At 46.2% G+C, this 15,297-nt stretch overlaps 1 protein-coding gene across 1 annotated transcript; it reads left to right on the forward strand.

Moving 5' to 3' along the window:
• Nucleotides 1-12,296: 12,296 nt before the first annotated feature.
• LOC135392417 (uncharacterized protein K02A2.6-like) lies at nt 12,297-13,397 on the forward strand. The gene has a single exon (XM_064623131.1). It carries the CDS (start codon nt 12,297-12,299, stop codon nt 13,395-13,397), a length of 1,101 nt encoding a protein of 366 aa, XP_064479201.1.
• Nucleotides 13,398-15,297: the final 1,900 nt, after the last annotated feature.

Below are 15,297 nucleotides of genomic sequence, written 5' to 3' on the forward strand. Positions count from 1 at the left end.
CTTTCTCCCTTTCCGACTTTGCACGTTACACAAAATCCACTCAGCAGTCTGGTCATTTCAGACTGAGAAGGTCCGCAACGAGGACCCTTGCGCTGCAATCATAGATGACGACATCGTCAGTGTCGTCGCTTCCGATAGTGTTCAAGAATAATCTGATGATGAAAGCATGGATGGCACCAGCTGTAAAGGTAGAAAATGCGCGGGCGGCACTGAGAACAGCGCTATTATTTTTCGGGCAACAGAACAATATTTCGCAAGTCAATGTCATTCGCAAAGGTTTGCAAGAACTGCATGCGTATATTAGAATGAAACAGATGACAATGGATAGTTTTCTGTGTAATGGTCAATAAAGATGTCCTTTTAGGATCACTCTGGATTTTCGTGTTTCACTTATCCGGTTCCCCCGCTATCCGGACATTTTCATAGGAAACGAAGTCGTCCGGATAAACGCGGGTCGACTGTACATGATCGCTGCATAACCATAATTTGTAAAAGTGTTTTACATGGGTGACCAGATAGTTTGTGTGAGGCATATTCATCTAGCACATGTTACATGACTAAAATTCATTTACTAACCACGAAACTATGGCTTAAGATTTTTGTGTAATTATACCAAAACCAAGGAAGAATCTCCAGCAAAGTGCGCGAGCACTACAGCTGTCTACATGAAACAGCTATATGCTACAATATGTTCTACATCGTGGCTGTTCAGTCGATCATCTCTCTTATACGGGGAGTACCGACACTGACGGTGCAGCGTGGTGTGGTGAATGCGCCTGTGTAATACAGTCACAGCTTGTTCCAGAGAAAGTCAATGCAGTTGTATTTTCACTGAAACAAAATAGAATCATCTCTTGATTGATGAAATTGGAATTTAAGAATTCCTTTATTTTATTAACAGTGCCCTCTCAAACAAAACCCATTTCCTTATTTATTGCAAAATTAGAAGCCTCGCTTTATGAATCTCAATTCATCATAATATTTTGCAGGTATATAGGCCATTCATAAATTGTGTGTTAATTGTATTCGATACAATAAAGTAGACCATTCATGATCACCACCCATTCTTTTAATATAGAGGTGTACCTGTGTCGAACAGCCTGTGTACCTACAACATTATATTTACGGTCTGACTTTTTCAAGTTAAACTCATCTCCTACTGATTATTACTCCGAATCAGTTGAGCCCCAGTTTTGGTTGAACATGTACCTACACATTTTTCTTCCCTTTTCTAGGGAGCATACTTAAAAAAAAGAGACAGACGCAAGTATAGTTTGTTCAGACGTAGCGCTGTAGAACAGCATCCCATCCACAACTACGTTTTAACATGGCTTGGCAGCAGCAGTCTGTCGACTACCCCGAGAAACAGCTTACTTTTACTGTACTGTGCTCTAATGAAATTGTGACTCGCATTAATAAACAGATTTTCTTTGTTGCAACAAAGTTGTGTGTTGCACTCTCATTCACCTACACGTTTCCCTCTACTTCGTGAAGTCGAATAGCTATTCTACCTGAATCACGGCAGACTGCCAAGTACCGTCAACATGCGCAATTCATTCGATGCAAACAACTTGATCCATCTGTTAATAGTTCAATTGCATGATGCAGCTAGCACGATGATCCATATGCTGCGTACTTCACTTCGCTAAACTTAAAACGAATTCACAAAAACGAACGCAGGTCATTATTTATGATAGAAGTGCTAAATGGCACGCAAATGTAAAGACCACAGCACCGACAACACTACTCGAACAAGTGCGACGACGTAAACATGGCTTGAGGCCCGGAAGCCACAAATCACCAATTTCACAAAACTGTGCAGCATATTGTAGATCAAGAACTTCAAAATACGTTTCCTCAGTTCACAAACCGACGATTTCGCATTATATTCGCATGTGCACTGATTATTGTTGACATTAGAAGCATTTAGGCTTGGCTTGGACAAGTTGCTAGTTGGATGTCTTGGATTGAATCTGTAATCCACTTGGATCCAAACATTCATCCAACTTTAGGCACCGTGTGCCCAGACACTGCATGCTTTGTGCCAAGTATGGGGAGAGAAATTTCTGTTCCAATAACTGTGGGTCGTCTGATGGTTGCCGCCGCCGTTTGACGCGCTGAATAGGGAGAAATGCATGGGAAGATGGCGACTTACTCCCACCTGCATACAAGTGTGCCCACACCCTCGGAGGAGCCTGCACAGCTGAGGACCCGGTCCCGGTGGCAAATGGAACAGTTCTTTTACAAAGAAAGCAGATTTCCGCCAGTAGACCAACAAGCAGTTTACTTGAAATCAGGGTGTCGAACCGCAAAAAATACGGGTTCGGTTCGGGTTCGCGTTGTTTTGATTTCGTTCCGGTTCAGTTCCGGTTCGGCCAGGCCAGAAATCGAACCGATTCGCAAACCGGTTCAACGCTTCCGTTATATACGTTCCATAAAACTGCTTTTATCAGGAAATGCGTGGCTAATAGCTTACTGCTGTTGTCTGCATTGACGTCTCTAGCGGTGAGGTAGCCCTTTAGTGAGAGAAATGAGAAATGGATGAACACTTATATCAACTAGAGTTCACGCTGTTGAAGCGGTGTAGTCCTGCTACTTTCTGTTCCCAAAATATCTTTTTTCACACGCACAGTGCCAGCAAGATACACTTAAAGGAAGCCTAATAAGATGGACAGCGTAACATAGACGACAGTACTTGCCGGCGAACTGCCTTCGCAGCGTGAATCGATCTGACACCGTACTGAAGCATGTCGAAAATAAGCCTGCAAGCCTTACTCTGTCCGAGCTCACAGCAGTGTACTTGTTAATCCACAACACAACGGCAATGTGTCACGACGACACAACTGCGCTACCAATAAGCAGAACCACATTTACTTTTCAAAGCACGACCAATCAAACAGGCACCGTTCTGCGTACGTTCCTTCTCCACTTCTCATGTTTCTGACTTGTTTAATTTGTGCTGCTCACGTGTAAAGGGAAATCTTGGGCGCTTATTTGATCACATATTCGTCCTGTAGAGCTATATAACTGGCCTACTCCATTCGTGTTTCATTCGTCGGCGTGGCACCTGGTCTCTGAAGAGTAGACGCCACACCGCGTGCGTGGGGCGCTAGCCGCGGCACTCACAAGGACAACTGCGCTCCAACATGTTAAAAAGACGCTGAAAGTATACTTACTATACGTCGTCGTCTGACTGCTAGGTGAACATTTCTGAAATTTATGATATAGGCGCGTGATGATGATACCAATGTGTCTTCGTTCGGGGATAGAGAGGAACTCTTATGCTGACTTTTTTTATGTCCGAACCGTTTTGTTGCGAACCGGTTACCGCTATTATTTTTTACGGTTCTGCTCCGGTTCGGGTTCAACAGTGTCATGAAAATTTCGGTTCGGGTTCGGTTCCGGCAAAAATAACGGTTCGGGTACGGTTTTCGGTTCGGGTTCGGTTCGACACCCTGCTTGAAATAGTACCAATTACTTGTCGTTTTTAATTGCAAAATATAGGGCATGCTACGTGACTACTGTTTTTTTTTTTTTGCTTTTTTCCAATTACCTCAACTGGTGACTTCAAGCTTATGTAACACAATAATATAAGATGGCAATGAAGCAGGTGAACTGGTGTCGTTAGATTGTGTCCCTCAGTCTTAGAGTTATGGATGTATTACAGAGTATTGGAAACCTGGTTGAGCAATAGGTTTGTTAAACGACAAAGAGTTATCAGAAATAAATACGACGTGCAGAATACTCTTACACAATACGCTGCAGTTGAGTTTCTGTAGGCATGGTGGTTGGCAATGCTAAATGTTCAGATTTACAACGTGCTCAACATTGAATATAGAATACGTGACGTGCTCATAAATAAATTCTTGCGTGAAACATATTCTTAGGCAAACAAAAAGTCCTTCGACGGACAGCCAGCCCGTCCTGTCTGTAGAACAATAAATGCAGAGTAAATCAGAATCACCTGAAGGCGCGAAGCTGCTTTGAATAATAACAGTAATGATGACGAAGAACACGAGTTAAAACAAAGTAAAACAAAATATTAGACCACCAAGTCATTTACGATAATTCGTGCAAACAAATCGAGCAACAAAGAGGGCATCTTCCAAATATCAGAGTCGCGCTTCACAACACACTTGCTTTGTTGTCAACACGTAAACATAACTGCAACTGAAGTAAATATAACTGCAACGTCAAGCAACAACCAGACACTTTCCATTGGTGACGGCGATACAACCAATACACGTTGCGGTGAATCGCTAGAGGCCCACGTAACTCGTCAGCAAAACTCTCAAAGCCTAGGTGCTAGGTGCAAACTAGGTGCAAACTAGGTGCTTGAGTTCCTTGTTGTGAACGGCCGCAGAGCAGAGGACGAATACATTCGATGAAAAAGTACAGCTCACAACAACAACTTTATTTTCGGCCTTGGAGAGTGGGGAGTTTCATCGCAACAGGCGATACTCTACCCCAGTGCTTGGTGGAATGGGGGGAATAAAATAACGTGCCCCTTTACAATAACGATCGAAGTCCGATGTTGTCCAGAAATGTCAGAAGACCTTTGAGCGCAGAGCGTTGCTGGGCTGGATTGGGCCAGCTCAGCAACAATTCACAATTCACAGCTCACATGTCATACTTTCCAGCTCAAGAGTAGCAAACGATTCACACACAAAAAGCTGTTCATTGTAGCGTGTTATCCGAACGCCTCCAACCAAGAAAACGTAATGCTTGAACTTCAACCCTCAGACGCGACCAGAGACCTTGTGACCTACTATGTGCGACAGCCACAGTGAGTTCGCAGCATTACTAGCCATTGCGCAACACCGGTGACGTAACGGGGCACATAAGTGCGGTCTGTACAGTAACACCATCGTTGAGGCGCGCGCTTCTCACAGAGGGGAGCGATTTCATCCGGAAAAAAAAATGTGGCATATTAGTTTCTCGGCGGGAAGAACAGTTTCCAGCGAAAAAAAGTATGGGGGTTCGGGAAATTTAATAGTCCCTTTAAGAAAGCGGACCGGAAGCGTTGGCGTAAGTTTTATCACTGCCTTTCACCATTTGACCCCGCCACAAAGAGCTGGACGACAATTGGAGCTCTGAAGGATGCGCCCCCACAAAAGAATCCTGTCGCCGCATTGGCTATCGTTAAGGGTGTAGACGAAACCACGCTCGCGACAGTTTTCTCCGTCGTCCTAACGACACCAGCGGCTGCCTCAACGACTGCAGTACACCGCAGTTTCGTCCAGAGCCAGCAGACAGATATCCACCAAGACTGGCCCCGTCCCCCGACGGTTATGGACCGCGACTTTGCTCTAATTGAGCTGCATACTGCGTTGAAACTCGTGAATGTGCGATCATCCCCAGGACCAGATAAAATCACTTACGCCACACTTCGAAACCTTGACGAGCCGTCACTCCTAGCTCTCCTTCATGTTTATAATACTGTGATAATGAATTAGATGCAGACGCATCGCTATTGTCGACTGGTGCCCTGTAGCCCGCGGCGCGAGATTCGCTCGCTTTTGCTGATCAGCATCCCTGGCGATCTGACCTATCGAATAAAGCTCTCACAATATTGTCACGAAGCGAAATGGGTCGGCGAGTCGTCGAATAAACAGCGAACGATTTATTAGACTACTTGGTAGCAAAACACAAGAGTGATAGCTCTCTGAACACAAGTGAGTCCAAAGAATGAATGCTCCCGCTTGGAGCGCACAAGCATTTAAGCGTCGCGCCGAAAAGTCTAGAAACAGCACGTGCGTTTGCCAGAGAGCAGGCGATGTGTCTGGAAGCTTCTTGCTTCTTCTTCAGCATGCGCCGGGATGAGATGTACCGTTTCGTGCCTGCCCTGGAAGTTTCGCGATGATGATTCGTGGCAATATACGACTCTACTGCTGACAAAGTCGTTCCCGCTCAGAACTGTTCCCGCTCACGAAGATTCTGGCTCTTCAGCTAGCAATAACGTAATTCAGGGCAGCCCAATCCGCGCCGAGGTGAACCCTTAGGATCACGCGAGGGGCAGTGGAACAATATATCCGTGTGTGTCCATATTACTTGCCAATGTTCGTAGCGTTGTCAACAAGCGTGACTCATTCACTTCTCTCATTGACACCTGCATTGTCGAGGTCATCGCCTTAACAGAAACCTGGCTTCATAGTGGCGTTAATGATTGCGAAATATTTAACGATCCATCACGCCTCTCCATCTTCCGCTGTGACCGTACCTCTCGTCCAGGTGGCGGCGTTCTGCTCGCTATTTCTTCTGACATTCAATCTTACCACATCCCCGTCATGACAAAGATTGAAACTGTGTTGGCTTGTGTTGAACTAGGTCATCATAAGCTCGTCGTTGGCGTGTGCTATCGGCCTCCCTCTCATCCATACGGTTTTGTAGATGACTTACATGACGCTATCAACGAAGTTATCACCCGTCATCCGACTGCTTCCATTTTCTTGCTGGGAGATTTTAACTTCCCAAACATTTTGTGGTCTGACAACGAACCCGCCTGTACAGTTCCTTCTCCTGAGGCCAACGCTTTCCTAAGTCTTTGTTCGCTTTTTTCCTTATCTCAAATTGTCACCCAGCCTACACGTGTAACAAACTCTTCTGCCGCGTTACTAGACCTTGTACTTACGTCTCGTCCTGAAATTGCTTCGCCAGTGTCTTACCTTCCTGGCCTTAGCGATCACACATGTATTCTTTTTTGACAGTTGCATTCCAATTCAGAAATCACACAAAACACGCAAAAGAATTCGCGACTACAACAGGGCCAACTTTGATGCCATTAATAATGAGCTGGCTTCCTTTATCGATTCTTATCTTAAAGGATTTGATTGTCGCTCTGTGGAAGATAACTGGCTACTATTTAAGTCGAAGGTACATCTTCTAACGGAGATGTACATTCCAGCCCGTACGATCTCATGCAACGCCAATGCACCGTGGTACAACAACAACTTTGAATGGACTTTCTACTTCTGTGGTTCAACGGCACCCGTTCCGCTCCCTGTCCTTGGCCACCTCGCGTTCTGAACTGTGCATTTCGGAGGACTATTGCGTGCGCCTCACGGCGCAGCCTCCAGGCGTGCTCTCATCAGCTCAAGGCCTTCCACCCGGTACGCAGTCTTCGAAAGACCCGGCTCTGGACCTGCCTCTTACCCTTCTCGAGCTCGACTCTGCACTACGGGACTCTCCTCTGCATACCTCCCCTGGAGCAGACCAGATCATGTATAAGGCCCTTCGGAATCTTCCCCTGTCAGGGCGAGCATCCCTCCTACGGATCCTCAACGAGAGCTGGAGCCAAGGGGAAGTCCCTAACGAGTGGAAGACCGCGATGGTGGTCGCTTTACTGAAACCAGGTCAATCACCGCATCACATCGATTCTTTCCGCCGAATAGCTCTTACAAGCTGTGCGGGGAAGACCTTGGAACGTATAATATTCAACCGCCTGAGCTGGTACCTTGAGAGCACGGGTTTTTTTCCCGAGGAGATGGCGGGTTTTCGCCCAGGACGGTCAGGAATAGACAGCGTCATAACTCTAACCAGTAGGACACAACAGGCAAGGGCCGAAGGTTTATTGACAGCCGCTGTCTTCCTCGACGTCAAGAAAGCGTACGACAGTGTCCTCCATAGCGCAATCATGGCGACCCTTTCAGAAGCTTAAGGTGGGGGCTGCGCCTGGTCATAGATTAAAGACTTCTTGGCTGACCGCTCCCTGTTTGTGCGCACCGCTGACGGGGACACTGCGACGTTCCGCGTGCACCGTGGTGTCCCACAAGGGAGCGTCCTCAGTCCCCTCTTATTCAATATCATTATGGCTTCTCTTCCTGCGCAGCTTCATAATCACACTCACATTACAATATATGCTGACGACGTATGTATCTGGACTTCCGCCGTTCGGCGTGATACGATCCAACGCCGACCACAAGGTTCATTAAACATCATTTCAAGATACCTCTTGCACCACGGCTTGGTTGTCTCGCCTAGCAAGACAGTAGCCATGGCATTCTCACGAAGATCATTTCATAAGTACCCGCTTTTCATTGATGGCTCACCCCTGATCTTTGTCACGACCTGCCGATACCTGGGGATTGCAATTGACCGTGGCCTGACGTGGTCCCACCATGTGAAGCTGCTTGCTGCCAAGGCAAACTGTTTGGTAAATGTACTCAGGCGTATTGCTGGTGCATCCTGGGGCCCGTCATGCTCTGACCTCTATCGTGTCCATCAGGCCCTGGTGTTGGGAACATTGCGGTACAGCTTACCCATTCTACATGGTCTCAGTCGAACACAAGAACAGGAACTGCTCAACATCAAGGCCCGTAGTCTCCGTGTCTGTTTGGGAGTCCCCAGGACAACGGAGACGTATTCTGTCTTGGCAGAGGCGCGAGAGCAGCCGGTTCACATACTGCGGGATGGTGATACCCTTCGCGCTTATACACGCTACATTACACGGCACCCGCTCCACTCTCTTTGTCGCATTGATGAGGACTGCCCGGCGTCTGCTTTCGGTAGTGCCATTGCCCGCCTGAAAGGGAGCATTCCATCTCCCGCGTCTACACCATCCTATGCACCGGCGATGTGGACTCTTGAAAGACCCTGTATTCACTCTAACATCCCTGGACTCCAACGCAAGAAAGACGTCCCCACAGTCGTGGCCCACCAGCTCACACTGGAGCACCTCGCCTCAACACACCGACTAAGTCGCCATATACAGGGTGTCCCAGAAAACGTGTCATTGAATTATAATAAAAAAACTACACCACCTAGAGTCATGCGGTCAATGGCATATGTTCTTACTGGGTGTTTGCCACCTCCTCGTGTGAATGTCGTGTAACGTATATTTAATTATGTAAATTTTTGCGAGCTTAAGTCGGAAATTTGCCCAGTAAAGGTCACTTTTTTACCCCACCAATGTGAAGAGCGTGTCTAATTTAGTCAAATTAATGATAATTGACAGGGATATTCAGAAGCTATCCCATCGGAAAAAATAGCCGTACATCATGCTCTACGGAGGTCGCACAGAATAGCGCACGATGAATTTTTCAGCGCAATCTTTGTCAGTCCGACGAAAGGAGGTTGGAAACCCAGCCCTCCCCGACATCGCAGAAAGAGATAAAACAGGCACGGCTTATCACGTCCGACTTTCGCGGGGATAATGCTTTCCCTCTCCCAATTTTAGGAACTGTTACTTTTTCTACTATCACTCTGTGGGCTGGCTTCGGAACCTCCTTTCGTCGCACTGCGAGCGATTGCGCTCAAAAAGTAATCTCGCGCTATGGTCCGGTGCTCCGAAAAGCATGATATGCGGCTATTTTTTTCGATGGGATAGCTCGTGAGTATCACTGTGAATTATCATGAATTTGAGTGAATTCGGCACGCTCTTCATATTGGTGGGGTAAAAAAGTGACCTTTACTTGGCAAATTTCCGAGTTCAGTTCGCAAATATTTACATAATCTTGGAGTACATGACATTCACATGAGGAGGTCGCAAAAACCTAATAAGAACAAATGCTGTTGACCGCATGATTCTAGGTGGCGTAGTTTTTTTATTATAATTCAATGACACGTTTTCTGGGACACCCTGTATACACCGATGGCTCAGTAACCCAAGATAGTTCGAGCGCGGCTTTCTACATTCCGGATGAAGACCTGGGGCACGGTTTCAAACTCCCCTATACAGTGTCCTCGACAGAAGCCGAACTGTTTGGTATCCTGGCAGCACTGGAGCATATTACCGAATCCGGGCACGGAACGTGGGTCATTCTTACCGACAGCAAGGCATCACTAGATATGTTGTCGTCATCTCGCCCCAGCATAATAAGCGATTTGCATACCATGACGCTTCAAAAATTCAATGAACTCTTCGCCACTGGTTACAACATCACGTTTCAATGGGTCCCTGGCCACGTAGGCGTGTATGGAAATACACGAGCAGACGCAGTAGCGAGACGCGCTGGGTCTGATGACACTTCGGCCCTGGCACCTCTGCCGCTTACAGCCTCCACATGCCGTCTATACATACGCCGTCGGTGTGCCACATGTGCTCAGCAGTTCCGTGCCGAAACTACGACTTACAACTCATTCCTGCGGTCTATCGACCCATTGATGGAGTTCGTCATCACTTGCCACCGCAGCCGTAAAGAAGAATCCCTTCTCCACTGCCCGTACACCCTCACTTCTCTTCAAGATGGTTGGGCTAAATTCACCAAACTGTAATGTCTGTGGAGTGGAAGCGGACATCCCACACCAACTCCTGTATTGCCAGCAGCACCTTCAACATACGGACACCCTCCGCTGCCGTCTGCTCCAGATTGGCTGTAACGACTTTTCGTTGGCCGCTCTTCTTGGCCCCGTCTTGCACCCCAACCAGTGGGCTGTCACTGCCGCTCTCCTCGGTTTTCTCCGAGTCTCAGGACTCGTGAACTGCATGTAACGTTGTTCTAGTGTTTATTCTCTTCTTTCTTTCTTTCCTTTTCCTTTCGTTTTGTTTCTTTTTGTTTCTTGTTTTCTTTTTCTTTCTTTTTGTTTCTTGTTTTCTTTCCCTTTCCTTTTTTTTTGTTGCTTTTTGTTTTTCTTTCCGTCCTCTGTTTCGATTCCCCTTTTTCTTTTTCCTTCGTTTTCTTTTTGATTCCCCTTTTTGTTTTTTCTTTCTCCTTCCTTTTCTTTTTCGTTTTCCCCTTCCCCCTTTTCTTTCCTTTTTTTCGGAATAGCAAGCCAGCTCTTTGCCTGGCTAACCTTTCCTTTCTTTTTTCTTAATAAACATATCCCCCCCCCTCCGTTATGAACAACGCTAACCGTACTTTAGGCTACTTACGACGGAATTTTTCCGCAGCTCCTCGTCCACTAAAATTGTTACTTTATAGAAAACTAGTCCGGCCTAAACTAGAATACGCTGCGTCCATATGGGATCCCTCTTTTAGTTCTTTAATCAATTCAGTCGAGCTCAAATAAAATAATGCCGCACGTTTCATTACCCACAACTACTGCCGTGCTGCTAGTGTCCCCCTTATGAAAGAGTCATTATCACTTCCGTCACTAGCCTCTCGGCGTAAACTTGCTCGTCTATCATTATTTCACAAAGTTTACCATCATATTCCTGCGCTACGCGCTCAGTTGTTACCGCCTCCTTCCTATGTTTCATCTCGCTTAGATCATCAACACAAAGTTGGCATTGCTCCCTGCCAAACATCTGCCTGTTCTCGTTCTTTCATTCCCCGTACATCGGAAGAGTGGAACCGCCTTCCAGGTAACATCACTGACATATATGACCATTCAATGTTCAATGCTGCACTGATTACTTTACTGGAGTTTTCTAATTGATGGTGATATATATGGTTGTAGTGGCGCTAGTGGGTTGGGTTGCGGACATTGAAGGCGATGCGCGAGAGCTCGGCCTGGATCATTCTTCTGGCTGATTCGTCTGGAGACATAGGCTCCAACATGTATTGTCTTGTCCCTAGTTACTCGTATTAAATCGTTGTTATTCCCACGCATACCGACTATCTCAACTGGCGACGAGTGTACTGACACATTATGACCCGCGCAAGGAAATATTTCTGGCCGTGGATGCGTCCTCGAAAGGACTTGGGGCCGTCATTTACCACCGTATTAACGGCGCAGATCGTCCGATCGCACATGCTTCAAAGACTCTGACACCCGCCGAATCAAGGTATGCTCAGATAGAACGGGAAGCTCTCGCCATAATTTTTGGTGTCAAGAAATTTCACCAATATCTGTGGGGGAGGAGGTTTAGGCTCTTCACAGACCACAAGCCTCTAACTGTGATTTTTGGGTCGTCCAAAGGCATTCCCGTTACTACAGCAAGCCGTCTGCAACGTTGGGCTATCATCCTCATGAGTTATTCTTTTGATATCCAGTTCAAGTCGACATTAAATATCGCAAATGCTGACGGTCTTTCCAGACTTCCATAGGGGCTGGATGTGCAATTTGATCTGCAAATGCAACATGGTATTTTCAACGTCGAGGTTGAAGAGATAAAGGCTGTGCAAGATTTTCGAATGTCTACCCTTCCGGTCACCGCGAAGCGGATTGCTGAAGCGACACAAGAAGATCCCTATTTAAAAGAAGTAATTCAGTTTATTACAAACGGCTGGCCTGAGAGAACCGAGCCTCAGTTCGCACCATATGTTCAACGACGACCGGAGCTGACGACTCACAGAGGGTGCATACTTCTCGGATTACGTACGGTAGTTCCTGATAAGTATCGTCTGCAACTTCTGAACACCCTTCATGATTGCCATGTCGGTCAAACAAAGATGAAAATGCTTGCCCGCTCATACATGTGGTGGCCAGGCCTCGATAAAGATATTGAAGCCACAGTGAGACGTTGTCATCAGTGTGCAGCCATTGCAGCCCAGGAGTCCCCGGTTCCACTTCATCAATGGGAGCCGCCAGAGAAACCGTGGTTTCGGCTACACGCGGACTTCGCAGAGTTGCATGGGAAACATTACCTCATAATAATTGACGCATTCAGTAAGTGGCCAGAGGTGGTGCCTATGCCAGCAACTACAGCGACAAAGACAATGGATGCCATGAAAGACATTTTCGTGCAGCATGGGCTTCCACAGGTTCTGGTGACAGATAATGGACCTCCCTTCACCAGTCAGCAGTTTACGACCTTCCTTGCGGAACTTGGAGTTCATCACGTTCGTACGCCTCCATATCATCCGAAGTCTAACGGACAAGCTGAAAACTTCGTACGAACGTTTAAAACAGCGCTATCTCGCTCCGCTATGGAGGGGAGAGAAAATATCAGAGAGTTCCTGTTCAAATACCGTGTAACGCCACATGCATCTACAGGTCGTCCACCGTGCGAGCGGCTCAACAGCAGGCACTATCGGTCTGTGTTGGACCTTGTTAGACCTTCTGATTTTTCTCCGATTCCTACGTCAACGGATGCGGGTGCCCGAGAGCGACAAAGGCGTTGTCATGATAAACGGGCACGGGACCGATCTTTCGGAAAAGACGCATGCGTGTGGATGCTTGACCCGCAGAGGAAAGGTCACTGGAAAACCGGAAAAATTATGGAAAAAGAAGGGAGAGTGATCTTCCATGTGCGAGATGCTGATGGGAAGATTCATCGAGTACATAAGGACCATCTTAAGCTCAGGGAATCTTTGGAATCGTGGGAAAGCGGATTTTCGAAGACAACGGCAGATCAAGATCTTGTGCTCGAGGGACCGGAATTTCCTTTACCGTTCCCCGAAGTGGAGGACCCACCATTGAGTGACGGAAATCGTCATACGTCCTTAAGTGTTCAACCACCGAGGGATGGACAGGCTGTCGCACCTTCAAGTGAAGCGGCTCCAACGGGCGACAATACACGCCGATACCCCTTGAGGATCCGTCGTTCAGTAGATCGCTATGGCTCTACTTATTAAAGGGGGAGGTATTGTAGTGGCGCTAGTGGGTTGGGTTGCGGACATTGAAGACGATGCGCGAGAGCTCGGCCTGGATCATTCTTCTGGCTGATTCGTCTGGAGAGATAGGCTCCAACATGTATTGTCTTGTCCCTAGTTACTCGTATTAAATCGTTGTTATTCCCACGCATACCGACTATCTCAACGGTGTACTGCATAACAATGTTACATTTTGTATTTTGTGTACTGTTGCGTTTATACTGACCTGTTACCTTTGTATATTGTGTTTGTGTGTAATAGCCCACTCCCCTCTGTAATGCCTTCGGGCCTTGAGGAATAAAAAAATAAAAAATAAATAATAAATAATACAGATATAATAATCATATTGCCTTTAATAATAATAAAAATAATAATCAAATAATAAATCAGATTGCCTTTACTTTTGAAATTGGCCCTTCAGTGCTTCATGTGACTGCAAGAATAGTATCCCCTAAACAATAGGCAATAAGAATGATTTCTACAATGTAATGAGCTTTGTAAAACAAAAACTTTATTTGAAAATATATTCCAAAAGCCGGGTGACGACCTCATAATGTAACATCCTTTACTGCAAACACCGGCTTAACACAACGATTAAAAACAGAGCGTGAATGTTTTGCCGCCTATCCGGGTGGCATGTTCAGTACAACAGAGGCCAAAGGCCAAAGACGAGCACATCAGCCTACTTATCTAAGAGGGCGTCATACACATCCGGTAGGGGGCCACGGTTTGTATTACAGGCTGATACATCACGCCTGATAAACCATGACTCTAAGAACTTTCTAGGCCCCATCGCTAGTCATGTGCAAAGGCTACCACACCATCAAAATTAAGCCAATGTCCCTTAGGCCAACAATGGTAGACTAATTCGGTACTGGTTCGAGTAGCTTTAGTAGCCTTAGCAACGTCCCATGTGAGCTCTTTTAGTCTTGTCCCACGTCTATTGTCTATCTCGCCAATGCAGGTTGCATCACAGTCTATGCACTCAACTTTATATGCACAGTCTTAATGACAGATGGGCACAGTGCCCTCCAAATGGCATATGAAACACCTTGGATGAAAGGAATGCACACCACTGATTTGACTCCTTCGATGTTGTTTTTGACTGTACCCTGTTGTAGCGATGATGCCACCCGGATAGGCGACGAAACGTTTACTCTTTTTGTTCTTAATCGTTGTGTTAAGTCGGTGTTTTCAGTAAAAGATTTTACATTATGAACTTTGTTTGAATGATAACTAGTGGCGAGCTTCATACCCTGGGCCCTACTCTAACAATTGATTGCGGTAATGTGGTGAAATGGGGTAATGAGCCTTGTGAACAATTTACTTGGCAACCTATTTATTTATGTGTCATAGGTTGAAGAACCGTGTGGTGTTACATAACGGAGGGGCGTGTAATTATAGAAGACTGATCACCAAAAGGCCTTGCTTCACACTAGATTAAAATGCGATGCAATTGTAAATGACAAACGCTGCATGGTGGCGATATGATAGGTTCTCCTCACGAATTGTTGCCACACGGTTAGTTAAGAAACTGCATATGGTAGCAGGATCAAATTATGATGAGGTTTCTTTGGCCAACAAGCGAGCACAGTGTCAAAAACCGTTCCAAAATAAAAAAAATACTGCATCTACGTGGACCCAGAAATCAAGTTAGTTTAAAATGCTGTGAATGAATTCCACTATGCTAGTTTTGCCTGAATACCCTTTTGTAAAGCCATGCTGGAATTTAAAAAAAAAAGAAATTTAGAGACTCAACATGGTTAACAACGTGCTGGTATATGATGTGCTCCATTAGTTTACAGCGAACCCTAAAAAGTGGAGCTGGTTAGTAGATAGAAGGAGCATAGTTGACAGCTCTTCTGAAGACAGGAATTAGCTT

Source organism: Ornithodoros turicata, chromosome 4, assembly GCF_037126465.1.
Source record: "Ornithodoros turicata isolate Travis chromosome 4, ASM3712646v1, whole genome shotgun sequence".
Taxonomy (NCBI): domain Eukaryota; kingdom Metazoa; phylum Arthropoda; class Arachnida; order Ixodida; family Argasidae; genus Ornithodoros; species Ornithodoros turicata.